Genomic DNA, 26,127 nt, shown 5'->3' on the forward strand with positions numbered 1-26,127 from the left:
GAAGCTAGTACGCGGCAAGTAGATAGACATAGCAATAACCAGGTCAATCAAAGTGTGTGAAGTGGGGGGGGCATCTTGTTGACCTGGTCCTGCTTGGGTGCCTCTTGCTGCTGCTCCTCCGCCAGCGAGGATTCGAGCATGTCTGTGACACGAGAGAAAGTCTCATTGAGTTCTGCCTCGGGGGTGATGCTCAAATAGGAATTAATACACTGCAGGATATATCCACGGTGGTGGGGAAGGGTCTGGCTGTAAACGTTGAACAGCACAGCCAACAGGTTGCTTGCAAAGCCAGCCAAGTGAGCAATGTTCTTGGTGGCAGCAGCCTTAGTGATGCGGCGCTGCAGAATCAAATCCTCTACCTCGCTCTCGACCTCCAGGATAGCCTGGTTGGACTCGACAAGGTTTTGCAAAGCGCGACAAATGTCAACGCGCAGCTCAGCCTGCTTATAGAGGACGTTGGAAAGGAGCTCGGCAAAGCTCTGGTCAAACGCCTCAATCAAGTCGAGAGGCAGTTCACAGTATCCGGGAAGAATACCCCAGGTTTGCTGGACAAGAGTTTCGAAGATCTTCATCTCAACGTGCTTCTCGGCACTGCGGAAATCAACCATCTTCTGGTAAAGAGCCTCACTCAAAGGTACGAACTCTGAACGGAAGTGACGCAAGTCTGTATTCGTAACCGAGTCACGGAGAATAGGAAGCAACCAGACACGACCGGGCTGGCCGTTCTTCTGCTCAATGATGTTCAAGGGCAATATCTCAAGAACGGCGGCGGGACCCATGGCCTCAATAGCGCTGCTGAGAACGCCATCGGCCTCCTTCTTTCCGTGGAAGGACTCATTGCTGCGTAGCTCACCAACGGTTGAAACAAGATTCGTGAGGAAGGGGCTGGAGCGCCACTTAAAGCAATCGAACATAGCAGAGCAGACATTGAAAACCTCCATCCAGGCAGCCTGATACTTGACAGACAGAAGATCAGCAGCGGCCTTGGCCAGTTTCTCCAGAGTCTTCTCATCGTAGACAGAAGGGTCCACAATAACACTGTTGGGGATACAGTTGTGCAGGAAAGAGATCAAACACTCGGACGCCGACACGCGGATGTTGTGCGAGGGCGAAGCCAAGAATCCAGAGATGAGCTGGAAAAGTTCAGGAAGCTTCTCAAAGGTGTCCTCGGGGCTAATTTGAGCGGATACATCGTACCCACGGGACAAAACAGCGATCCACGGAGGAAGAAGTTGGGAGTCATTCTGTGCAGGCTTAAGCTCGGAAATGGCCTCCAAAAGACGGGGAAGCTTCGAGGACGAGAATTCGTCTGCCATTCCCTCGAAAATGACCTCGAAGACCTCGAACGCACCCATAGTGATGTACTCATTGGTCGAGCGAGAGGCATTCATGAGCAGCTCACAGAGCGATTCAATCTTCTTGCTAGGCCAACCGCCCGAGGCCGTGGCAATAGTCTTAACTAGCTGGAGCGAGTGGATGATAAGAGGTTCGTGGTTATCCTTGTGTGCATCGTGCTTGCCCTTCTTCTGCTTCAGTGCAGTCGCGATGCTATCGCCAAGCGTCTTCATCGCAGACTCAGCGCACATATCCGCAGCAGGGTGATCTAAAGAGGGACTGGGCGGGGGAGTCTTGAGAACCTTGACCAGCGCATCCTGAGCGCGCTTTCGGACCTTAGGTCGGTGGTCAACTGAAAGGCTTAGCAGACCCGCGGTCGCCCGACGGGGACCGATCTGAGTGTGAGGCAGATTCCATGCAGCGGCATCCTGTGCAATGAGAAGCGACTCGAGACAGCCAATTGACGGTCGCAGAAGTGGAGCCTCGACCTCGGGCAATGAAAGAGCAGGCGCGAGGCCAGTGAGGATCTGAGAGAATTTGGAGCGAAGAATCGGAGCAGGAACGTAACCGGTGGTGATGTCGAGCAGATAGACGACGGATGTCGCCAAGTCCTTGTTGACGATTCCTTGGTCGGCGGACAGAGACTGTGAAAGGAGCGCAAGGAGCGCAGCGAAGTATGCGGTGGGGGAAAAGTCTGCCTTTTGGTCGCGAAGAGTGTCCTCCACTGCAGAGAGCACCACAGCGGTCTATAATCGGGTCAGTAAGTTTCTGGAGATCGGCATGGCATCACATACATGGTGCTGATTCTGCAGCTTAGGAGACTTGATCTTCTCGAGCTTCTCCGCCAGGGTCGCCATGATGATCGTGGACGACAGGAGGAGAAGGACAGAAAGCGTGCGGGGATGCTGTTCTGGCGGTGATGGAGAAAAATCGACGAGAAAAAAAAAGGTACAGCGGGTTCTTGGCGCGGTTATCGATAAGCAACTACCACCTCTCCACTGTGAGACCCGCTTCTACTCTGGAGGAAATAGGAACTTGTTAGAGATTATAATCGAGAAGAATTCATGGAAGCATCAATTCGTGAATTTTTTACTACTGAACAAGGCCAAAAAAAAGGGACTATGGACCCCGTTTGGTATGAGGATGGCCATTCTGCGCCATTGGCAGTAGGCGGCATGCAGAAAGACGAAGGAGAAAAGGCAAATCAGCTTCGGACTAGACGAAGTTGGCCTCAGTGTCATCCTTGAGCTTCTCCTTCACAGATCACTTGTATAATCTCAATTGCACAGTTCGTGAAAACCTTGAAGGCCTGGTGCAAATAGGAGCAGGCCATTGCAAGAGATTTTGAAGTCGTCACCGCTGTCGGACATTGTACAAGTCAATCTGTGCAAGCCTGTAAGGGCAGGCTTCATCCCGGAGGGCGAAACCTCGAATGGTTTCCACAAAATGCATCGTGGGAGATCTCGGGGCTTCGGGATGAAGACAACAGCCGCACAAGTAACAGCGTTAAGAGAGCTCCTAGAACAGGATCTCACCACTGTGCTCAGGCTCGAATCCAAGAGCGGACAGCTCCTTGTACCGCTTCTTATCACCCATTTTGCGCTGGCTGTCTTCCTTCTTCTTTAGCGCGAAGACTTCTTCGAAGGGAGCCTTGGTTATCGTAGTAGGGATTTCATCTTCGCGGTCCAGATCCTGTCATCTGACATTAGCATTGGGCTCGATGTATCAGAGGATGGAGCTTTCCCAAGCACATACCACTTCACCGAGCAAGAGGACGTTCTCGCCACGCACGAGGAAGACGCCGCGCGGGACATCAGCGTAGAGGTTTCCAGCATAGATACGCTCAATGGTATCCTGGAAGAAAAGGTTTGCTGTGAAGTGATAAGAGAGTCTGGTAAGACAGGGCTTCTGCGAAGGGCGATGCGACACTCATACCGAACTGGTCCCAGCTTCGCAGGACACCGATTAATTTCCTTCCATCGCGCAAAACAAGCACTAGCTTCTCTGCAAGAAAAGACCAGTTCCCATGTCAGCAAATGATTCTTCTTGGTCTCTCAATGCGTTGCGAGGTCACGTACTATCCGTCAAATCAAGTAGTTGTGCGGCAGTCGTGAACATCTGCGGGGGGAGCTGAGGCGGGCCAGAGGTTGGCTGGTTCTGGCCACCAGGACCAAGAGGAGTCTGCTGGGAGAACTGCTGGGAGTTGCGCGCCTGCGCATTGGCAGGGCTGTCGTTGAGCGACAATCGCTCCATGTCGATGGCGGAGGTGGGGGTGTCTGAAAAACGGGGTAGGCGTGAACTTCGGCAGAGAGCAGTTGGGGTTGGAATTCGCGAGGCTCAAATCAGGAACAGCTCGTTCGCATTATAATGGAAGCTACACCGGAATTAAAAGGAGTGTCCGGGCAGCGCGAAACTGAAGTCGCCGGAGACGATTATCACGGGCGGTGGGGTGGGTTTGTCGTGTTTGCACCTGGTTCTACGTTTGGAAACCTAACACTGTTGCACCTACTGCAAAAGTAAAACTAATTGAGAATGTTGAGTGTAATGTAGATGAAAGACGGTAATTTTGTTTCTATTTTCTTTCTTTTATTCTCTTTTTGATTGATTCTTATCACCCTAAGGATAGGTCAAATTGAAAAGCAGTCAAGTCAAATAGCTACAAACTGCATGCCACGCATCCCGCACTTCCTGGATACTTCCATCCGCTGCAAAGGTAGAGAATTTGAAGCCGCTATTTGCACTGCTCGACTTCAATTAAGTTGCATTGGGTATTGAGTCTCCCAGATCTGCCTTCGTGTCCAGGTTTATTCGCATCGCACGTATCGCCGTCAGTGGCATCGTCCGTCAATCCATTCGCGCCTACCCACATAATATAGTCCATTGCGTTCAGCATGGATATCTCCCAGGTCTGGATGGTGTAGATTGTAAATGAAGAGACTAGGACGAAGCTCTTTTGAAACAGGTTTTGGGAAGTAGGAGAATCCAGCGAAGGAGCCTAGGTCTGTCCGTGGTGTGTGCCTCGCGATTTGCTCGCGAATAACAGCGGCCCATGAATCCCGGAGGTACCAGTAGACGACAAAAGTGAAGATGTCATGGTCATAGTCGCGATCGAATTGAAATGGCTCCGAAGAATTGAAGTCAGCCATGAGCTTGCTGACGATTGAGCAGCGCAAGTATTGTTGGCTTGGTGTTTCGAGGTGTGCTGTTATTGGAAGCAGATTAGGATTCATGTTTAATCGGAATGTATGAACGAAGTAGCGAATCAGTGGGTCAAGAAGGGCTTCAAAGGATGCGAGAAATCCAGGGAATGTTCTTCGAAATACCCGGACTGTGTTTGCTGCATCTCGTGTGAAGTCGTGGGTCTTGTTGTCTCGAGAGGTCATATTGAGTGCCATTGGATGAACTCAGTATCAAACACCAAAAATATGAAGTGGGAGGTGATTGGAATTGAGTCTGGATTAGACAATGTGAGTAGTTATATGTCTCGCAAACTGAGAGAGAGAACTCTCAAAAGTACAAGTTCCACATGCATTTTGCATAGGTGGTGATGTTCACAGAAGATGAGACTTAGGCTCTGGTCTTCGACTTTGGCTGCACTGTATTTGGTTGTCTTCTTCTAGATTCTCAGTCTACCTTGCATTTACTGATTCCTTTTGTAGGCTACATCTTCTAAACTTCTTTCCATAGTTCTTAGGGTGCCATCTACATCTACCAATCTCTATCTTTTAGTAACAAAATCCTACTTGTACTTATTTTAATTGATCCCGGTAACAATGTCATGAGCTTGCAGCGTGTGATTCAGTTACATTAATCTCTAGAACCTCCAAACCATGGATCCACGTCATAATTGCTTGAGGTTTGCGCTAGACAGACCCATGAGGCACAACGAACCAATCATTAATAAATTCCACGGATCAAAAGACGATTGGTTCCCGAACAGTCACTGAACTATATAGATTTCGGATGCGGTCTATCACATTTGCTCTCCACCAGCTTCACCGCCCCTAGCGACCTCCCGACGATTCAGCTTGATCCGTCGTCTTTTAACATACGTCTCACTGAACAACACAATTCACTGAATTCTCCGTTTATACGCCGGAAGGTAGCAGCAGCGTTGCAAGATAGATGTTCAACAAGGTCACTGAACTGAGGACAGCCTCAAGGCACTGTTGATACAATCTCATTCTCCAGCAGTCCCGCGAACAGACCAGCTAATCTAATCCTGGACGGATAATACAGAGTGCAGCAGACACAGAATCAAAAATATACATTGGAGAACACATAGAATGAGGGGATATCTGAACCAAAGCCAAGAGAAACGGGACCCAAATACTCAAATCCATCAAAATGCAAATCTAACGCATCCAACATTTCAAACAAGGCAAACCCCCCTCTGCTGCCCTCTGATCCTCTCTTCTCTCCTACGACTATACGGTGCGCAGTATGGCTCGTCCGATGACCCGATACTAGCGCGCACACCATCCTGCGAACGATGATATGCTGGGCTCGACGGCGCCGGGGCAAGTTGCATAGCCTTGAACTGAGCATCAGAGATGACCCGTCGGCCATATAGGTACCGCATCAGTTCAAAATCCGGCCTGCTACCCGCTAGCGTCTGCCCTTGCTGATAGTGTTCCACCGCGACGTGGTCGAGCATGCGGTCCCAAGCCGGAGGGTCTTCGGTATCATCCCTCGAAGTACGGTCGTGATCTCTGGATCGATCCTCGAGCACTCTCTCCACAGGCGTCATCGAGTCAGCGTCCCCATCCACAAAGTTCGTATCCGGACACAGCGGGCACCGCGCCGTCGACGGTGGCGGGTGAGAGCGGAAGTGACTGAGTACATGCGTGCGCCACTCGCTTTCATCGTCGAAGGAATCATGACAATCCAGCAAGTGGAAAAGACACACATACATTCGACCGTGCCCATCGACGCCATCAAGAGCCTGCGCGGCAGTATTCCACGACGAAGACGAAGACGAATCTCCAGCTCGCGATCCAACCGGTCCTCGGGCAGTGATAACAGGCGCCAGACCGTCCATCTCGACACGGCCTTCAGCGGTATCCACCGATGAGATGGAAGGCGACGAAGACCCGCTTGATAGGCCCGGTGGCGTGGGCGAGGAAAGTGGCATAGCGCTGATGACCACGCCGTGCGCTTTTGTTTGAGCACTTCCACTCATGGAAAAGGTGCTCGCGGGGCGGAGAACGGCGAGATGCTTCGAGCTGATCGGGGGCGGATCTGACGGCTCTTGGGGCTCGTAGGCTCCGACATGCTCCGCACGGAACTGGCGGGGAAATAGAGATACCCTTGGTCACGTTAGAGAGTGTTTTGTCACCGGCGCACGAGCATGGAATGATTTCGGTTTGATTCGGGCTGGTCAAAGATCTTCCATGAGGACGTACCGGCTTGATATGGTTCGAGAGAGAAGTCAAGGCTGGATCAGTACCTTTGTGGGAAATTTTCTTATCCCACTCTACTTCTTTTGGTTGGCTCCGGGCCTATGAAGGGTACAATTGTTGAATGTACCTGATGTACCTTTCGTGAAGTCAGCATGCATGACATTTTAGGTGCCGGCGCAGCCCGATTCTGCATAGGTGGGTACATTTGACAAACGTTGATAGACACAATACAGTTCTGCACGGACTAGTGGTCCATGATAGATACCGCACACACGTTGGAAATAAAAGTTCAAAACGTTGTGTACCTGGTGGATTTTCTGCGCTAAGCATGGAGGGGGAGCGGGGGCGGCGGGCTAACTTTTGCGCTGTGCAGCAGTATCGTTGGGACTATCATTTGTAGACTCGACGTGAATGGTACTTTGTTCTGTGAATCAAATACTAAGAACTGGTCTAGATCGTGTGTTTCGTAGATCTGCATACTATGCCGTTGTGTCGCGTATCCTTTTCCCGACAGATCTGTGGGCAGGGGTGTCAACCCTGCGAGGGTAACGTAGAAATGAAACAACCACGCTGACCACGTTGGGGCTACAAATTTTGGATGTGACAGATGCATATGAGTTGATAGATTTCATTTTTTTCCCATGCAGAGCAGGGTAGCAATTAGAGAAGAGAATAGAACAGGGTGGTCAGAAGTAGAACAGACCACAGGCCTGGGAGAGGAGAATCAACACAAAGAAAAGTAGTCAGGTCGACTGAGGAAAAATTTTGGACTCGAAGGAGGGTAAAACCCTTGAGAAAGGAAACAGCCGCACAAGAAAATTCCCATCCCATCTATATCATGGAGACGCCAACTGTAAGATAAGGAAAAGAGAAAAAATGAAGCAGAAAGAAAAGAATAATCCATCCAAACCGACACCGATGATGCCTGCAATCCTATAAAATGCACAAAGTCTATATCGTTTCGTGGCGCGCATGACAGAAGAAGAGGAAAACAAGATTAGAAGCGGTCGGCCAAGTCACCGCCCGCAACGGAATTGCTGGTTGACGATGACATGGACGCGAAGCCGCTTGTCGGGTTGAGCATGTCCTGCACCGCAACCTTGGGAACCTGAGGCACGGGAAGCTTGCGTTGCGTGCCGTCGGGCTTGGACATGATGTCCGTGATACTTGGGCCCATGTGACCTTGACCGGGGCTGTAGTAATTAGGACCTTCGGGTTGGGGCTCCATAGGGGCCAGAGCGGGAGTGTGTTGGAGGGTCAGGTGACGGATTGAAGGAAGGTGCAGCTCGTTGGCTCCCAAAGGGCGAAGACGAGGCGAGTGGGCAGGAGTTGCCAGAGGAGTGTGATCAGGAGTAGGAGAAAGCGAGTCGTGCGAGAAGGTAGGGGATGAAGGCGCGGTGGAGTTGGGAGAGTTAGGGCGCGAACGCTTCACGCGGTGACCACCATATGCATCATCGTCTTCGTTGGAATGCGAGCGAGTCATGTTCTGAGAGATGGCGTAGGCAGACAGAGAAGGCAGACCACGACCGGTGCCATGACGAGAGCCAAACATGTGTCGCGATCCGTGGAAGCCCATGTGGTCATCGCGCTCGACCTGCGACGCAGCGGTGGCCAGCAGATTGATATCCATACCGGACGAGGCGCGCTCGGTAGTGCGCGAGTAAGGGCCCAAATTTGAGCGCATGTGGTTCGCGTAATTGGAGAAGGAGTGTGGTGGCGAGACGTCCGGAGATCCAACCTGCGAAACCGGCGCAGAGCGAGTAATAGGCTTGCTCGGAGGAGGCATCATGTTGGCGGCACTGGCCATCGCGGCATCCTGGCCGGCAGCGGCCGCGGCAGCGGCGGCGAGGTGCTGGGCCTTGTTGCTGCGGCGCGAGTTGGGGTTGTTGTGGATGCGCGAGTGGCGAGTGAGCTCGTCAGAGCGGCTGAAGCGCTTCGTACAGCCAGGGAACTGGCAGGCGTGAGGCTTCTCGCCCGTGTGCGTCCGAATGTGACGAGTTTGGTGCTCCAGGCGGTGGAAAGCACGGTCGCAAAGAGGACACTTGTAGGGCCGGGGTAGGTCCTGGCGGACCTCCTCATTCGCAGGACGAGCACCCTTCATGAGAGGCGGTAGCAAGCTGACAGAAGACGCCATCGAAGAAGAATCTCCCGAACTAGGGGAGGTGGGATTTGCTGCTTCTTGAGGATTCAGTAGATTGGAGAAACCCACTGACGAAACCGGGGGTGGCATGTGAATATTTCCAAGTGTGACGAGACCGAATTTATGGCCACGAGGATCAAGTGGGAATTGAGAGCCGAGGGAGTCTTCACAAGGGGGGGCCCAGAGCTTTAAAAAGGACCCGATTGATCTGCACCCGAGAGGTTGTGTGAGAGACGATCTATGGCCTGCCCTGTGATCCTATCACAGGTGTATAAAAATGGAGTGTGGGGGTGGTGGTGGTGGTGGTGATGTTTGGTATGCGAGGAGCACAAGGGAGGGGGGAAGAAAAATCTGGAGATTACGATCTGGGGAGCAGGAGATGATAAAGAAAAAGGGAAAGGGGGGGGTGTGGAAAGATGTATAAGGAATGGAGGGGAAAAATGGAGGAAGGGAGAAATCGGGGAGAAGGGGGTGCTTCGGGATCGGACACTGGGGGGAAAAAGTCAGAAAACAGTCAAAAAAAAGGGGGAAAAAAAAAGAAATAGGAAATAGGAAATAAGAAAAAAAAAAATTAAAAAGCGAAAAAAAGAAAAAATCCCAAAAAAGACTTATCGGATCGTAACAAGGTTGGACTACGGTGTGGGGGAGAAGGGGACGGGGGGGCAAAATGGGAAATGGGAAAATAAAAAGAAATAAAAAAACTCTGAGAAAGGAAAACGATGGAAAGAAAAAAAGGACAACGTGCGGTTGGTCGACTTGCCTATGGAGGATCCCCGAACTCTCCTACACAAGGTTTCTTGACAGCATTCATTTTTGAAGTCCAATCATTGCGAGTATTCCTTTCTCTCTACTCTACGGAGATCATTAGGTATATCTTGACATCGATCATGGCATGATTTTCCCCCGAGGGTTGACAGGAGGGTTACGTACTCCCGAGGTGGGGATCAGGGCTAGTTCCGACGCTACGCAGGGCCTCTCTGATTATCTCATAGTTTCTTGAAGAACCCCGTGTGGCGTGACTTTCGGTGCGTGGACATTGTTTGACCTCTCTCACACATCCGGCTATCGCGCATCTGGAGAAAGCTGGGGGTGTTTCCTTATCTCCCCCCAAAAATGCATGATAAACCATGATGGCATGAGCCAGTCATGAGCGAAAGGTTATCTCCCTATGTCCTACCCAGGGTCATCCCCCGGTGACGCCAGAGTCAAATCATCGATGATGTCGACACATGATAAACTGATCTGAGCATGATGGAGTCATGAGCCCCGTTCGTTCAGGTAGAGATCGCACGAAAATGCGCCGGGTCGCCTTGAAATTGTTCGACCATGGGCGCGGCACAACCCAGGATCACTGCTAGCGAGGGTGGACAATACCCCGGATTGTCAACGGAGGACTGAAATATCAGAGCTCAAGACCGTTTTTCGAAGGACTGATAGGCGCGACCCCAGCCAATCGTGACCATGCTCGCGAGCGACGATGCACGGCCAGGGATGATAAGTGTTGTGGCACAGGTTCATGCCTCCGGAAAGACAGCCGTGATGACGGTCTAAGTTCGGGGGGACCCCGTGGAGGTTTAGCCCCAAGCCACCAAGTAGCCCCCCCTAAGCCATCAGGATAAAGAAAGATACGCGTCGGCATACTCCCTGTTGTTTATCCGTCCACTCAGACAAGGTCCATGTGATGGCTATCGATGGTCTGACTGGCTGGCTTGACCCTTTTGACGCCGATCGACCCTTGATCGGTCCCAGTTCGAGAGATCCAGGGCAACTTGCATCCAGTATAGCCGGGGCCATTCATTAGTGGTAGATCTTAAGTTTTTAAGACTGAAAACTGTCTACAGCAACTAGGTTGCAATCGAGGTCTCAGATGAGCTGATGAGCGTGTGTGTCGAGACTCTGTGTTTCTTCTGCTACCTGTCTTGCTCTCTCTGGTTTCCTCTGATTCTCTCGCTCTGGGGTGCAATTCGGTCGAGCCCGTGGGTCTGGAGAAACACCCCATCCCCCTCAGATTACGACTTAACATTAGCCTTGGAATATCTTTTTCCGGGCGATAAGGGTTCAAGGTGGGAGAGCCGGTGTTGAATGCCGGGGTACTTTAGGCCGAGAGAGAACTCCACCGTGCGAATTCCGTGCCGGAGACGGACGCGGACACTGCCCTCTCCACGGGGAATGGCGCAACCCTGGAGAAGTACCGGATTCGGCGCCTCAATCTGCAGGGGGGAAACATCCCCATCGATACGTCCGCTTCCAGTAATTACCCGCATTTTGCCGAGTTGGTGAAACGGCTTTATGAAACTGATCGTTCGCTACCTTTCTCATCGCTTAACTAGGTATGGTGGTTTCAGCCGAAGCCGGCTTCCGTCGCCTCGTCTTACTCGCCTTTCTTTCCTATTTTTCCCCCTTCCCTGCAGAGTTTTTTCAGAGATCCGCCCCGCGATCGCATTGATCGACACCGCTATCCACCTACTATTGCAGGGCCAAAAGGGGGGGGGGGAATGAATATTGTCTTCCGTTGCCGACTAGGGCTTTTCTCATACTAATCAGGCTATTCCCTGTATACCCGCCGAGATCGTCAAAGGTTTGAAAGGGTGTCCCCATTGATCGTCATTCCCAACTTTGGTGACTCCAAGATAGCACTACCCCGCAATCTCCATATTGTAGTATTCGTATCCTTGCATATTTCGACACGGTGAAATGGCATGATCGTCTCGGATGAGTCTAATCATGTCCGACATCGCTGATGTCGAAGGTGACAGAAAGTGCGCACCCCATTTTATCACGCCATCCGGGGAAACCAAATTTCAGACTTGACTTTCTACCCGGGTGCAGCGGATAAATATCGCCTACCACCATACGCTCCAATCCGCCAGATCAAGCGGAATTAAGGAAAAGTAAGCAAATATTCGGGCAAAATGTGGGACATAATCACAATTCATGAACCACAGCGATCTCCGGATTTCCGTCCCCCCTTCCCTTCCCCCCGGCCCTCCACCACCACACCACCACTCACCGACCCAAGGTCCTCCATTATTAGTCAAGTGGTACTGTTTCGCCTACGTGATGGGAGCAGTCACTCGCTTCGCCACGCCACCCCAGATCAACCCTGCATGAACAAAAAAAAATGAATTAATATAGTCAAGAGAAAAAATAAATTATAGAAAGAAATTCCACAAGATAAGCCGGATTCAGCTCATTTCAGCTCATTTCAGCTCGGAGCAAGCTTGGGCACCGCCCGCTCCAGAATCACTCGTTCTCGCATCGATCTTGGTCTGGACACATCAGCAAGCCCCCTTGCGACCGCAATGACGTCGTCAGCTGGAGGCAACATGGAATGGGTGTCCATGCCCGGGCTCGATTTGCAATCGTCCTGCCTGAGTACTGAAACCTGGAGCAAACGCTCCCCGGGCACACGAGCGCGAGTTTTCTGGTGTTGGATACGATCGACAGAATCCCGGAATACAGGAAGGCGCCCCCAGTCCCACCCACGATTGCCACTCATTGGATTTAGATGGAAGTGATCCTGTAAGATAATACTTCAAGGTAGTATCGGACGCGGGGAGATATTGGAATCCGGGGAAAATGTATTATCGCCTTTCGGGTCCAGCTTCTGTGTTTAGCGGGGAGGCTACACAAAGCACGATGCCAGACTAGCACGCCAGACGTCTTTTTTTTTCCTTTGGCACCTACGGGATTCTTGCAGAATTTCACCCACTCACTTGGTTCTATGCACACGCACACCTCGAACGGCCGTCTAGCGCCAAGGCGAGCGATCCTCGATCCACAGCTTCTGGAACAGACTTTCCGCTCCTCCAATGAGAGCTGCCAGGGGCATCATGCTGATATCATTATCCCCAAGACGATGCGGGGCCGAGACTCCGAGACTCCGGAGTCCGTTTGGTGGAGGGGGACGCCATTCCTGGAGATAAGGTCCTGGAATTGTGAAATTGCCCATGTGAGGACGGCGTCTAAAGGCATTGAGAAGGGAAAAAGGGGGCGGTGCTTCGAGGACCACAACCTATCCAGCTCTCGGTGAGGCCCGAGTCTCCCTTGTCTTCTTTCCCCCCTAACCCCACCAAGATTTATCCCTACCCCATATTCGTTACGGGGACTAACCACAAACCAGGGATCAGGGAAGAAAAAAGATTTTGTCAGAGCGAGGCTTATCACGATAAGCCCAATCTGGACACGTCGCTGCTCTCTGACCACTCCTCCTTTCACGTGTTGCCTGTCATCCGGGGGCATGGGTGACCCCCGGAATCCAGATCCAGACCCCCAAAGAACCCACGAGCTGGCCCCGGAGAGTTACACTGTCGAGTTTCACATGTGAACGCAAGGGATCCTCCTTTATCTCAGCTCGTCTTCACGTCATCTGCTCCATGTTCCATTGAAGAAAGCACGGGATCCCAGACTATCCACGTACTATCAGCCTCGGCTTCCGGCCTGAGCGAGATGACGCTCAAAATAGTGCTTCTTGCGAACCGCGTCCTATGCTCACAGTGTGCCTGACCGGCCCTGTCACCTGATGGGGCCCAGCTTTCCAAGTTTTTCTTTTGCGGGCCCCCTTCCCCCCCTCCACCTCTGAGATCCGCGATGGATACAATCCTAACAGAGGCTATGTCAAGCTAAAGCAACCGGCAGTCCATAATGTGACATGCGTCAATACGCTAGCATCGGCGGTTATGGGGCTTGGGGGTTTGCGGCTTGGGAATTGGCAATCAACAGATCAGAGACTTTATGACGACACAGCTTCCTCAGCTAGACCGATTCTACTGCAGGTACCGTACACCGACAGAGGCCCAGGCTCCAGGCAATCAGAGCCCATAGGGCTGGGGCGCTGGGGCGCTGGGGGGCGTGGAGAAGAGAAAAATCAGAAAAGGCTCGGGACAAGTCGGAGTTGGGTGAGAGCCACATTGTTGCCCATGTCCCAGACTGCGGGGCTTAGTGAGGCTTTGTCAGGGCTGGGTCTCCACGACGATCTAAGGACGCGGGTGAGTCAGGAGTGAAGGGCTAATTCCCTGGCTGCAGATCGTAGGATCTCTGCCGCTGTGAGGCGATTGAAGAGTTCTCTGGGCCAGCGAAAACTTTTTCGATGGAGAAAATACTGTAAAAGTGCATTTCAGAACCGCCCAAAGCGGAGGTCTCGGTGAATGACCAAGTAATTGTCGACGGCCTTTGTCCGCGCCCTAAACCCCAAAGTGATTCCCGTCCTCTGGAGCCGCGGGCCCGACCTGCTCGGCCCAGAACTCGGCACGGCGATGCCGACTCGGCCTTGCGTGCTCCTGAGCCCGTCTTTCTTTGGTTCGCATGGGCTTTTTTTTTTCACTCCTCTTTCGTTCTCCACACTTTATTGTTGGAGGCCCTGTCGGTGACACGCCGAGGTTCACCCGCCGACATTCCTCCGAGGCCCGGAGGTGGCAATTCTTGCCTCGTGAAACTGAGTATGGAGTCTGGGTTCAGATCAATTGGGCAATTCAGCCGAGATGAGACTAGCTACCCCAGTCACCGCAGTCGCCCAAGTTGCCTCGCGTCTTTCGCGTTGTCTATACATCGGATGTCCCAGGGAAGGGACGACAATCTCCTTAGGTAAAATTGGCTCCGGAGAAACACAGTACCGGTGGTCCGATGGGCTGAGGTCCCGCAGATCCGACTTGCGGAGTGTCAAGGCTTTCGTTCGTTGTTTGGTTTTGGTTATGGTTTTCTCCGCAATGGAGCGGTGAGGCCCTCTAGGTCTATCCAGGACACGTCGTGGAGAAGTCTCATCCGGGTTCTCCGTACGGAGACAGTGAGTTCCTATTCAGGTAACTTCGTTGGCATCATTTAGCTCATATTTCTCAGGCCAGTTTCGCAATCCACATTTTACTTCCCACAAAACCAAACTATCAGCAATAAGCAACAATAAATGTATACCTCATCGCTGAATGCTAGTCGCAGTCTCGGAGCCATGTCCGGATTCAAAAGCGGAAACTCCATTCTGCCAATTGCCTCCGCCTCGCAAGCGGAGAGAATGTCGAGTCTGCGCTGAGTCCAGCCCACAGCCTGCCCACGAGTGAACATAGGCATTGCTCTTTGGATTCGTCCCTCAGACCCATTGAAGCTATACCTCGTGCGTATTGTGTTTTGTCCACTCTCCCTCTCCGCCATTCAGCTATGGCTCCTCCGCGCCAGCGCACCGCCGCGATCGTGGACGACTCGAGGTCCGAAGCCTCCAGCGGCACACGAGAGTATAAGAGCGCCGCGCCGAAGCGCAAAACCGCCGCTACAGCCAAGGAGAAAGCTACAATAACCAGTGCGCCTACTATGCACGACCATCAAGTCGACGACCAGCCAAGAGTATGTTAAAATCTTAGGGGGGTTGTGGAACGGCCTCGACAACGTCATATCGCCTCCCAACACCACTCAAACCATTTAAAGAATTTCATGCTCATACAATTCATCTATAGCTCCCTTGGTCCGACCTCCCCTTGGATATCCTCCACGCCTACCGCCATGTCCATAAACTTCCCACCCCCAGCGCCTTCTCAAACGATTACTCCCGCGTCGTCCTCTCCCAAGGCGTCGGCCTCCGTTCTCCTACTGCCCTCGCCGCCCGCCGCGCACAATCTTCCAAAGACCGCAGTGAATGGAACACAGCCTCAGGCTCACAGACTGAGTCCTCCGTTGACGATACGAGTCTGCGTCGCATTATCGGACAGGATCGTGTGAGCAAGGATCAGTTTGCGCTTGTTGTCCGGAGACATTTTAATAGTGCTGGGCTCTCGGAGCAGGAGACTATTGCGAGGTTTCTTTATACAGTACGCGAGGAGAGGAGGGGACGTCAGTTCCGATTGAGATTTCAGCCGTAAGACTGCTTGCTGTGGCTGTGGTCTTGGTTCAGTCGGAACAATTCTCGATTCCTGGGTGTGCAATGGCCTTGATTTATCTCAATTGGTCATAGTTTAGGGATTGGGGGTGACCGGTTGATCGGAGAGCTTTGGTCTTTGTTGTCCGGGCCACCCAGGCTGTGCTCGTGTTGCTCTCTGTCCTCTCATTTCCCTTTTTTTTGTTTTATCTCAAGATACCCATCAGCGTTTTTATGTTCGGGTGGTGCTTTGCGGTTGGCCCGCAGGGTTTCGGTATTCATGTATGTATACATCTCTTGGTCTCGGCGCTCTGGTGATTGAGCTATTTATAGGCTATTTATCTGGTCGTGCATTCCACAGGCACAAGCTATTTTCTCAATTGATGGTTTTACCATTCCAACAATTGAATTTTGCTTTCTCAGACCGTTCTGTCTGGTCTTATATTTGTAGTGATATGCTAATCTCGTATCGCAATGGTTTGTACATACTGGGACGCTGCAAGCTATGGTGCGGATTCTAAATGGTATATCTTGGCATTTTAACGCAAAATGAATATTCCAAGGTCGAAAGAGCGGCATTAATACCTATAACTTCAACTAGATATCCACTCCAAGGATCAAGAACTGAAGGTAAACAATAGTGGCCGCGTAAGTACAAAGGTGATATCAAAAACGAACGCCGAGATGTATGCCCCGCCATTTTCCTACCCATCACGTCTACCAATGAATTTCATTTCCACGCATTGAGACCAGCCCACGGGTCATTAGAGGCAGATGGTGGCTGTTGCAACTGCGAAGGTGTCTTACTATGTGCGTATGGTGGCCTCGCCTGCGCATACCCGCCCGGTCCAGAGGGGTAGGGACCGCCCGCAGAGGGTGGGTATTGGGGTTGCTGCGGGCGCGGCGGAGGTGGAGGAGGAATATAACCCTGCGGAGCCATGTAGTGTGATGGCTGGGCACCAGCGGCCGAGGAAGGAGCCGGGCTAGCGCTGGGGTAGCCGCTATATGGAGTTGGTGTTTGGGAGAAGTATTGCTGGTTTGGTGGTGGGGAAACTGGGGTCTGATAAGGGTATGCCATGGGGTTATAGCCTTCTGACAATGGAGCAGCAGCGCCTTGCTGGAAGGGCTGAGCAGGATTGTAGCCCGAAGCACTGCCCATATACTGGGCGTAAGGCGCTGGGGAGTGCGACAGTGGGACAGCCCCCGGCATGCTGGGCGGATAGCGGGGTGACATCTTGGGTTCAGGGCCAACAGATCCATACCCTGGGGCTTGGACAGGAGGCGGGGGCGACTTGATCTTGGAAGGAGGACCAATAGAGCCCGTGGAAGGTGAAATAGAGGATTGCTTCGGCTCTGTGGACAGGCGCTCCATTAACTGACGGAGCTTCTCTCGTTCAATGTCTCCCTGGTCTGAGACACCAACGGCCTTGTCGCGCTCAATCTGGCTCAGAAGCTGTGCGCCTTCAGATCGACGGTTGCTGATGAAGGTCTCCACGTTCTTTCTCAAGCTGTCGACATTGTCGCTCATGTCATTGTAGAATTTCCGGGCATGAGAGATGCCCATGGTGAGACCATTGAATGCCTCGTACACCTTCTTGTATCGAGCCATCACCGCATTCCTTTGCCGCGTGATACCTTCATACTTGGACTGTTCGGACTGAACACGCTTGTCCTGGAGTAGGTCTCCGTACGTCTTGGTCAGTTCTTTCATCAAGGATGATTGCTTGTGGTTAGCCTGCAGAATTCTGTTCTGGTGTGGCCGGAACTTCTCCAGTTCGGCCTCGAAAAGCTGACTTTCTTGGCCAGTAATCGACTTTTTGTTCAAAATCAACACGTTGGAGATGTCATCGTTGTGAACCTTGAAGTGGGTCAGCACAGTTTACGTAGTATATGAGAATGGAGAATTAGGCCCACCTTGTCTTTGAGATCTTTAAGCACGTTGGATCGTTCTCTCTTGACGAGATTGAGTTTCTTCAAAATCTCTTCCACCTTGTTGATCTGATCCGACACAGAGATACCGCCCTCATCATAGACATCATCCAACAGGCTACCCTCCGCGGGGCTGGAAACACCATTCTTGCCCTTGCCTTGCCTGGACCCAACCTTGATCAATGCTCGTTGAAAAAGAATGTCCGCTTCGTCGGTTTCCCCAGCAGAACGCATCTGGTCAAAGTCCGACTCGTATTGTCGGAATGTAGCGGAAAGTTGGGTGTCACTTGCACTAGCCTCTGCGATGGTATCACGGTATGACCGAATATCTCCCTGAAGTGTCGTATTGAGGCGGCCACTGGGTTGCTGGCTCCAATCGCCCCCATACTTGGATCGCATCTTCTCGCAGACGCTCTCTTCCATGTCCAGTTGCTTGGAGCATTGATCCAGGTGGGATTGTATCTCTGCTTTGCGCTCCTGTAGCTCGTCGAATGCCTTGTTGAATGGTTTGTGACCGGCAAGCTCCGAGCACCAGCGGCGAAACTCTTCATCAACCGTCATGTCTTGGTCCATTCCACCCTTGAGGATGTTGAGGCTACCTGGGAGCTTTAAGTAATCCAGGCTAGCAGCCATCTCACCGTCTGCTGTCTCGACTTTCTCGGTCTCAGCACGGATCAATTTGGCCTTCTCCTCGTCGTATAGACTGGCAGTCTCTGTGACAGACATTGGGACGAGCTTCTGGAAAATATCTGGCCCGATTATCCGTTGAATATCCTGTCCTTGGTAGAGCTCGCTGACTGGGATGGCCTTTGCGGCAGGCATCTTCGCAACTGCTGACAGACCTGCCTCGTTAGGGACCGGCTGGTGGTAAATGAAGTCATTATCTTTGATCATCGTGGCAAGTTTGGACTGCACATTCGCTTGGTTATACTTGATAAGTTCCATCAACGCAGGACCGGCCTCAGCTGTCAGGTTTGAGGTCGCAGGAGCTGATGATGGGAATGACTTGGCCCAGCCTAGAGCAGTGTTGGCCTGCTTATCAGCCAACTGCAGTCGCGCAATGGCAACACCGTGAGAGCCGCTCTCATCATCCGCAAGAGCCTGGAAGTAGGAAGCTACTGAGCCCATGTGAGCTGCCTTTGCCTGCACCACCACCGACCACACTTTGTCGAAAACGCCCTTGCTGGCAAAGTCTTGCATTGTCTCCGCTCCCTGAGAATACAGGTAGGCGGCCTGACCGGCCAACTTGGCCAAGAACCCAGGCTTCTTCGCATCGGCCACTTGCTTCTCCAGAAAGACCTCCTGGGCCTGTGCGAGGGTAACATGGATCAATGTTTTGACCGTGTCTCGGTTTAGATCAGTGGAGGGCGCGTGAAGGAAGTTCTCATTGATATATGTAAACATTCCAGCCGATGCTTGGAAGGAGTGGTAGGCGGTCTTAATCCCAGTATCTTCAGCACGGTTTTGGTTGGCAGCATGACAGGAGAGGACAGCAGAGATGTTGAAGATGATGGAAGCTTTCTCGTATGCGAGGGAGTATTGCGAGGTCGGTTTATGAGTGAATGCATCATACCTATATGAGAACAGTCAGAATCCAGTCCAATGAAGTTGATAAGTGACTCGAATTACCATGTGAAGGAGATCTTGATATGGTTCTCATCAACCGGGAACCGCAGGTCCAACAGCTCCAGCTGGCCATAATAGCGATACAGCAAATCGCGACCGGTAGCGCTATCCTTTCCGGCGCCTCTCATATCCTGCCGAAGGCGGTTGAGGATGGCACATTCTTGACTGTAGGTTTCAGGGTCCTCGCCGTAAGTCTGCCGGATGTAATCCTTGAGGGGTTGGATCCAATCAATCTCGTTGGTTTGCTTCAGCGGACACGACAGCATCGGTGACTGAACCATGATGAGACGATCGTCGGGAGCAGGATGCTCCCATCTACAATCCTGTAAAAGAGAGGTTACGAGAGTAGGGGTGAGGCCGATAGCGCCGAGGGGATCGGGATCAAGGCTGTGGGGTAACGTAGAGCGGAAAGTCGGCGCCTGATGGCTAGTCACCAATGATGTCGGTCTGGCCGAGTCGCGATGTCTGAAGCAACGAATTGAAGATGTCTCAAGAGGGAAAAGAGGGAAATATCCGAAGTGACGGGAGGAAGAGGGAGGGGTCGAGCTTGCAAGGTAACGGGTGGGATGTGATGCCCTGACGTGACTCTTCAGCGGGCGCTAACACAACAACACTTATACAATTCACCCTTCTATCGTTCATAGCCCATGGGATTTTACACATTCAGTTTTGAAAAAACCATTATGATTTCCTCTTTTCTATGGAAGTTGAGAGCTTCACGATAAACCTAGCATAGTAATACAGGTGCCTGCCTCTTCTCCAGGGCAGAACAGATCCCCAATCTCGCCGGCGCTATGAAGATATTGAAGTAGATACAATCCAGATGATATACAGTACATGGAGATTTACATAGATTTAGGGTTTCTTGGACTCCTTGCTGGCGTCACCCTTATCCTTGCCAGCGTTCTTGGTGTTCTTGGAATCCTTCGCCTCGGGCTTGGAAGAGTCGCCGTTCTTGTCGGTCAGCTTGTGCCAGACAGACTTGAGGAAACCCTCATTCTTGTGGCTGTCACTGCTAGAATCGGAACTTGGAGGGCTAAAGATGTATTAGTATTGCCGAGGGTAGCAGAAGATCAGTGTGCCTTACCTGTCCTTGGTAAAGTTCATTGTTCGACGGGCGGTCTTGTCGCCCATCTCATCAGCAAGAACCTCCAAGATTGTCCGCTGGTTGCCAGTCAGGTACTTAGGCATGGCGACCTTGAATTCGACCTTCAAGTCACCCGTGGGGCTAAAGCGTCCGCGACCACCAAGCTTCTTCATACCCATTCCAGACAAAGTGATCCGATCACCAGTGCCGGTACCAGTGGCCACCTTGACCTTGACTTCGCTGTCAAGAGTCGGGATGGTCACTTCACCGCCAAGCAGGGCGGTGGTGAGGGGAATAGTGGATGTGTAAAGAACGTCGGATCCGTTACGGGTGAATCGGGAATCAGGAGCGACTCGAATCGTGACATAGAGGTCACCCTTCTGAGTGCGGACTCCAGATGGGGCGGCGGTTCCAGTAGGGGGCGCATCGCCTTCTCCGGTTACTCTCATGCGCATGCCGTCTTCAACCCCCGCTGGAATGTCCACCTTAATAGTCTTCTTTTCTCGAACCACACCGTTTCCGCGGCAGGAACCACACTCGGACCCGCGGGGCACGGTCATACCAGCACCACCGCAGGCATCGCACGTCGCGGCAACCTGGAAACCACCCTGCATGACATGAACCCGAGTTCCAGTACCATTGCAAGTTCGGCACTGGGATTTCTTCGTGCCCTCTTTCATGCCGTCCCCTTTACAGGTACCGCACTGTACCAAAGGTGTAATGACAATCTCCGTAGATGTACCCTTGGCGGCATCCATAAAAGAGATGCTGCTCTGCACCTCGATGTCCTCACCCACGAATATCTGCTCCTGGAACGGGTTGCGCCGGCCGCGGGGGCCACGACGAGCACCGCCGGCAAACGCACCGAACAGATCTTCGAAGTTGATGTCGCCGAACCCTTGTCCTCCAAATCCGCCTCCACCTCCACCAAATCCACCACCGAAACCATGGAAGCCGCCTGCACCGGCGAAAGGGTGGCCGCCGGCGTTTGGATCGAAGCCGCCGTTTTGATCGAACGCAGCTGAGCCGTATCGATCGTAGTTCTCGCGCTTCTTGGCATCGGAGAGCAAGTCGTAAGCTGACTGAGCTTCGGTGAATTTATTTTTCGCATCCGGGTCCTTATTGGTATCGGGGTGATATTTCTTGGCCATTCCATAGTAGGCTTTCTTGATGTCACCGGCGGATGCACCTTTGTCGACACCGAGAACTTTGTAGGGATCCGGGATTGCCGACAGAGGGGAAGTAGTGTGGAAGATCTATGAAGAAACAAATGTCAATTTTATTGAGATATACAGACCAATATGGAAAGCTACCTACCCTGACCGACGGACCAACGGGGTTCTTCTTCTTATAGACACTTTCCCGCAGACGTCTAGCAGGAGAAGCAGACACAGGCGCATGGTAACCTCGTTTCTGCCCGGAAGAGCAGATGCTCGCCTGCGCGGAACATTGCTGCGTCCGCAGCAGGCGCGCGGGGAGAGCCGCGGCCTTGGGGAATGCTGCGGATGGGTTCATGGATTGTAGTACCCGGGCAGTGGTTGAAACGTACTCGTTGTGATCGAAGCCGCGCGGCGGCGAAGGGTGATAAAGTAATAGGACAAAGGAGCGAAAGACCGGGGGAAAGAAGAGCGAGAAAAGTCTATAAAGAACCAATGGAATTGGTCTGCCAGTCGCCTTCTTCGCGCAGGATTCGAGATGCTTCGGCAGTGAACCTTGACACGGACAAAAGGGTTAATCCGGCGCCGATGGCGCCTGCTTACAGAGCACTTGCAAGTGGTTCGACTACGGACCCTAGCTATCTTGCCCTCTACTTCAATCCACTCATCTAATATTTTGGAGCTGAGCGGACAAGTTGTTCGAGCTTCTACTATTGCTTCTCGTCTCCTTTCTCCTGCCTCATTTGAAGCCGTCCATTTCCGACCTCGTCACAACCTAGAGGCCCTCGAGTAGCATGCTCCGCGGCCAAACCCTCCCCTGGAGAGCTGCGCTCCACCAAACACCTCGGCCTCTCCTTCGCCGACCATTCCTAGCCTCACCAAGGAATAATGGGATCATCCGTTCAGCATTAAGTGCGACCCGAGTCGGTCGCGTGCTTCCCTCGGCTCCCCGCACGTTCTCCTCAAGCTCCATCCAACGGAAAGAGAAACCCCCACCCGAGGATCGAAAGGACGAGTTGGAACAGAAGAATGAAGATACGCAACAGGAGGACAAGGAAGTGGAGCGAACCCCCGAAACCCGGAGGAAGCAGTCAGACCAAACAGGCGCCACACGGCGAAGGGAACGTTCGTCGGGTGAGAAGGAACAACGAGCCTTAGACGAGGAAGCCAAGAAGGAAGCGAAGGAAGCAGAAGAAAAGGCCGATTCGAATCAGCCATCTCCTGTCCCACCTAGCAGTGGCTCGGCCGATTCAAAGCCCAGTGCGGCAAGCGGCGGCGGAAATGGTGGCAATGACGACAGTGGGAAGAAGGGAAAGAAGGGCTCTGGAGAGAAAGCTCTACAGAAACCAGCTGTTCCGGATGTATACCCCCAGGTGATGGCGATCCCCATCGCGAAGCGACCGCTATTCCCTGGTTTCTACAAAGCGATCACGATTCGAGACCCCAACGTCGCTGTCGCGATTCAGGACATGATGAAGCGGGGTCAGCCGTATGTAGGTGCATTCTTGTTCAAGGATGAAAGTGCCGACGGTGATGTGATTGAAAACTTGGATGATGTGTATGATACTGGAGTTTTCGCCCAAATCACGGCTGCATACCCCCTCCGCGGCGAGTCCAGTGGAGTGACAGCCGTGCTCTACCCCCATCGGCGCATCAAGATTTCGTCATTACTGCCTCCCACCGAAGCCAGTAAGACTGGAACCATCGAGACCACCGAAGACAAGACAACCGAGAAGCGAGGGGACGTTGTGGCCAGCTTTGAAGAGGGTACACCTGAGAATGCGCCCAAGGACCACTATGAACCCACTTCCTTCCTCAAGAAATACCCGGTCAGTTTAGTCAATGTGGAGAATTTGATCGAGGAGCCATACGACAAGAAGAATGGTATCATCCGCGCAGTGACCAGTGAGATTGTGAACGTTTGCAAGGAGATCGCTACCTTAAATCCTCTATTCCGTGACCAGATCTCGGCCTTCTATACCGACCAGTTCCCGGGAAACCTCAGTGATGAACCCGCCAAGCTTGCCGACTTTGCTGCCGCAGTCTCGGCCGGCGAGCTTCACGAGATGCAAGAGGTGCTCGAGACAATGAACATCGAGGAACGTCTGCCTAAGGCACTTGTCGTGTTAAAGAAGGAGCTGATGAACGCCCAACTACAGTCTAAGATTACCAAGGACGTGGAAGCCAAGATCCAGAAGCGTCAGCGGGAATACTGGCTGATGGAACAAATGAAGGGTATCAAGCGAGAGCTTGGCATCGAGTCTGATGGCAAGGATAAGCTAGTGGAGAAGTTCAAGGAAAAGGCCGAGAAGCTTGCCATGCCCGAGGCTGTCAAGAAGGTCTTTGAGGAGGAGATAAATAAGCTGGCCCATCTGGAGCCCGCTGCCTCCGAGTTCAATGTTACTCGCAACTACCTGGACTGGTTGACTCAGATTCCCTGGGGTCAAAAGAGCGTGGAGAACTTTGGCATTAAGAACGCGGTCAGCGTCCTTGATGAAGATCACTACGGCCTGAAGGATGTGAAAGATCGGATTCTTGAGTTCATTGCCGTTGGCAAGCTCCGTGGCACCGTGGAAGGCAAGATTCTTTGCCTTGTTGGTCCCCCTGGTGTGGGTAAGACTAGTATTGGCAAGTCAGTGGCTCGCGCCTTGAACCGCCAGTACTACCGCTTCTCAGTCGGTGGTTTGACCGATGTTGCGGAGATTAAGGGTCATCGTCGTACCTACGTTGGTGCTCTTCCCGGCCGTATCATTCAGGCTTTGAAGAAGTGCCAGACCGAGAACCCTCTGATTCTGATTGACGAGGTTGACAAGATCGGTCGTGGTCACCAGGGCGATCCGTCTTCTGCCTTGCTGGAGCTTCTCGACCCCGAACAAAACTCCTCTTTCCTGGACCACTATATGGATGTCCCAGTGGATCTGTCCAAGGTCCTCTTTGTCTGCACTGCCAATGTCACTGACACCATTCCTCGTCCTTTACTGGATCGTATGGAGCTGATCGAACTCTCTGGCTATGTAGCTGATGAGAAGATGGCGATTGCCCAGCGATACTTGGCTCCTGCCGCCCGAGAGCTCACTGGATTGAAGGATGTTGATGTGAACCTCAATGAGGATGCCATTGAGGAGTTGATTAAGTCTTACTGCCGGGAAAGTGGTGTCCGCAACTTGAAGAAGCAGATTGAAAAGGTGTACCGGAAAGCGGCTTTCAAGATCGTTCAGGACATTGGCGAAGATGTGTTATCGGAGGAGGCTGCGCTCACTGATGAAGGCAAGGCTGCCCAAGAGGAATCCAAGGAGCATGAGTCCTCTGACCCTGCCGATGCCCCTATCGAGCCGGAGAAGTCTACCACTGAGACTCCTCGATTAGCACTTAAGGTCCCCGAGAGCGTGCATCTCAGCATCGGCAAAGATACTTTGAAGGACTATGTTGGGCCTCCCGTTTTCACCGCCGACCGCCTGTACGACCGGTTCCCGCCTGGTGTCACCATGGGTCTTGCTTGGACTAGCATGGGTGGCGCTGCGCTCTATGTGGAGTGTATCCTGGAGAACGCCCTGAACCACCAGTCGCGACCGGGACTGGATATTACCGGTAACCTGCAAAACGTCATGAAGGAGTCCACGCACATCGCCTACTCGTTCGCCAAATCCGTCATGGCCCGACAGTTCCCTGAAAACGCATTCTTTGAGAAGGCCAAGGTCCACCTGCACTGCCCCGAGGGTGCTGTTCCGAAGGATGGTATGTTGGCCCTGTGCTTCACCGATAACGTTTTTAGTTGCTAATCTTTCTCGAAATAGGCCCTTCGGCTGGTATCACCATGGCCAGCGCCTTGCTGTCCCTGGCGCTAAACCACTCGCTCGACCCGACTATTGCTATGACGGGAGAACTGACGGTTACGGGTAAGGTTCTTCGCATCGGAGGCTTGAGAGAAAAGACTGTGGCTGCTCGTCGAGCTGGTGCGACCAAGGTCATCTTCCCTGCGGACAACACCTCCGACTGGCTTGAGTTGCCTGAGGTGAGTCACCAAGAGTCATTTGCGCGCTTTTAGAAACAGACTAACATGAGGCAGAACATTAAAAAGGGCATCGAAGGTCACCCGGTCAGCTGGTACTCGGAAGTCTTCGACCTATTGTTCCCCGATCTCGACCACGATAGCGCCCGCAAGGTCTGGCAGAAGGCGCTCACCAAGCCTAAGAAGGGCGAGGCTGAGACCGAGGCTGATGACGAGTAATATGTTTTTCTTTCTTCCAATGGCCGTGGCTTTGGTATATATGTGGTTCTTCTGTATAGTTGCGTGATGTAATTTCTGGGATGTACATGGAGTCAGTGTCGTTGTGACACGGAATGCATGGACTGGCGTTTTACGTTAGACTTGATTCTTCAATGGAGCTCTCTCTCTCCAGGCCAAAAGCAAATCAAGAACTCCACTCTGAGGTGCCTAGTGTGTAGTCTTCAGTTTCATGCAGCTGTAGTAGCGTAGATCCAGTTAGTCCAGAAGTCCCCGTTGAGCCTCTCCCCAATCAGGCACGACGTCAGGCCGCAACGCATCGTAAAAAAAAAAATTGATCTGTGCGCGATGAATCATATCCTGTATCCTAATAATCTCTTCATCCCTT

The 26,127-nt window shown here is 52.3% G+C and overlaps 9 protein-coding genes across 9 annotated transcripts; 2 read left to right on the forward strand and 7 right to left on the reverse strand.

Moving 5' to 3' along the window:
- Window positions 1-47: 47 nt before the first annotated feature.
- N7477_008867 (RRP12 family protein) lies at window positions 48-2,192 on the reverse strand (the record flags this gene model as incomplete). The annotated part of the gene is made up of 2 exons (XM_056970530.1): window positions 48-2,081; window positions 2,130-2,192. The coding sequence occupies 2 exons, from the start codon at window positions 2,190-2,192 to the stop codon at window positions 48-50; spliced, it is 2,097 nt and encodes a 698-aa protein (XP_056820562.1).
- Window positions 2,193-2,853: 661 nt separating this feature from the next.
- On the reverse strand, window positions 2,854-3,588 carry N7477_008868 (uncharacterized protein; the record flags this gene model as incomplete). Its single annotated transcript, XM_056970531.1, has 3 exons — window positions 2,854-3,027; window positions 3,091-3,226; window positions 3,410-3,588. The coding sequence occupies 3 exons, from the start codon at window positions 3,586-3,588 to the stop codon at window positions 2,854-2,856; spliced, it is 489 nt and encodes a 162-aa protein (XP_056820563.1).
- Window positions 3,589-4,163: 575 nt separating this feature from the next.
- On the reverse strand, window positions 4,164-4,718 carry N7477_008869 (uncharacterized protein; the record flags this gene model as incomplete). The annotated part of the gene is made up of 1 exon (XM_056970532.1): window positions 4,164-4,718. One exon carries the CDS (start codon window positions 4,716-4,718, stop codon window positions 4,164-4,166), a length of 555 nt encoding a protein of 184 aa, XP_056820564.1.
- Window positions 4,719-5,707: 989 nt separating this feature from the next.
- N7477_008870 (uncharacterized protein) lies at window positions 5,708-6,687 on the reverse strand (the record flags this gene model as incomplete). Its single annotated transcript, XM_056970533.1, has 2 exons — window positions 5,708-6,622; window positions 6,682-6,687. 2 exons carry the CDS (start codon window positions 6,685-6,687, stop codon window positions 5,708-5,710), a joined length of 921 nt encoding a protein of 306 aa, XP_056820565.1.
- Window positions 6,688-7,734: 1,047 nt separating this feature from the next.
- N7477_008871 (C2H2-type zinc finger protein) lies at window positions 7,735-8,967 on the reverse strand (the record flags this gene model as incomplete). The annotated part of the gene is made up of 1 exon (XM_056970534.1): window positions 7,735-8,967. One exon carries the CDS (start codon window positions 8,965-8,967, stop codon window positions 7,735-7,737), a length of 1,233 nt encoding a protein of 410 aa, XP_056820566.1.
- A 6,057-nt stretch (window positions 8,968-15,024) lies between these two features.
- On the forward strand, window positions 15,025-15,719 carry N7477_008872 (uncharacterized protein; the record flags this gene model as incomplete). Its single annotated transcript, XM_056970535.1, has 2 exons — window positions 15,025-15,207; window positions 15,318-15,719. The coding sequence occupies 2 exons, from the start codon at window positions 15,025-15,027 to the stop codon at window positions 15,717-15,719; spliced, it is 585 nt and encodes a 194-aa protein (XP_056820567.1).
- Window positions 15,720-16,445: 726 nt separating this feature from the next.
- On the reverse strand, window positions 16,446-19,551 carry bro1 (putative signal transduction protein BroA; the record flags this gene model as incomplete). Its single annotated transcript, XM_056970536.1, has 3 exons — window positions 16,446-17,573; window positions 17,630-19,217; window positions 19,274-19,551. 3 exons carry the CDS (start codon window positions 19,549-19,551, stop codon window positions 16,446-16,448), a joined length of 2,994 nt encoding a protein of 997 aa, XP_056820568.1.
- A 574-nt stretch (window positions 19,552-20,125) lies between these two features.
- Window positions 20,126-21,872, reverse strand: N7477_008874 (putative mitochondrial DnaJ chaperone (Mdj1); the record flags this gene model as incomplete). The annotated part of the gene is made up of 3 exons (XM_056970537.1): window positions 20,126-20,306; window positions 20,358-21,613; window positions 21,675-21,872. The coding sequence occupies 3 exons, from the start codon at window positions 21,870-21,872 to the stop codon at window positions 20,126-20,128; spliced, it is 1,635 nt and encodes a 544-aa protein (XP_056820569.1).
- A 436-nt stretch (window positions 21,873-22,308) lies between these two features.
- On the forward strand, window positions 22,309-25,742 carry N7477_008875 (endopeptidase La; the record flags this gene model as incomplete). The annotated part of the gene is made up of 3 exons (XM_056970538.1): window positions 22,309-25,249; window positions 25,309-25,526; window positions 25,581-25,742. 3 exons carry the CDS (start codon window positions 22,309-22,311, stop codon window positions 25,740-25,742), a joined length of 3,321 nt encoding a protein of 1,106 aa, XP_056820570.1.
- Window positions 25,743-26,127: the final 385 nt, after the last annotated feature.

Source organism: Penicillium maclennaniae (genome assembly GCF_028827695.1).
Source record: "Penicillium maclennaniae strain IBT 15551 chromosome Unknown utg000007l:1.0-4884863.0:1.0-4888362.0, whole genome shotgun sequence".
Taxonomy (NCBI): Eukaryota; Fungi; Ascomycota; class Eurotiomycetes; order Eurotiales; family Aspergillaceae; genus Penicillium; species Penicillium maclennaniae.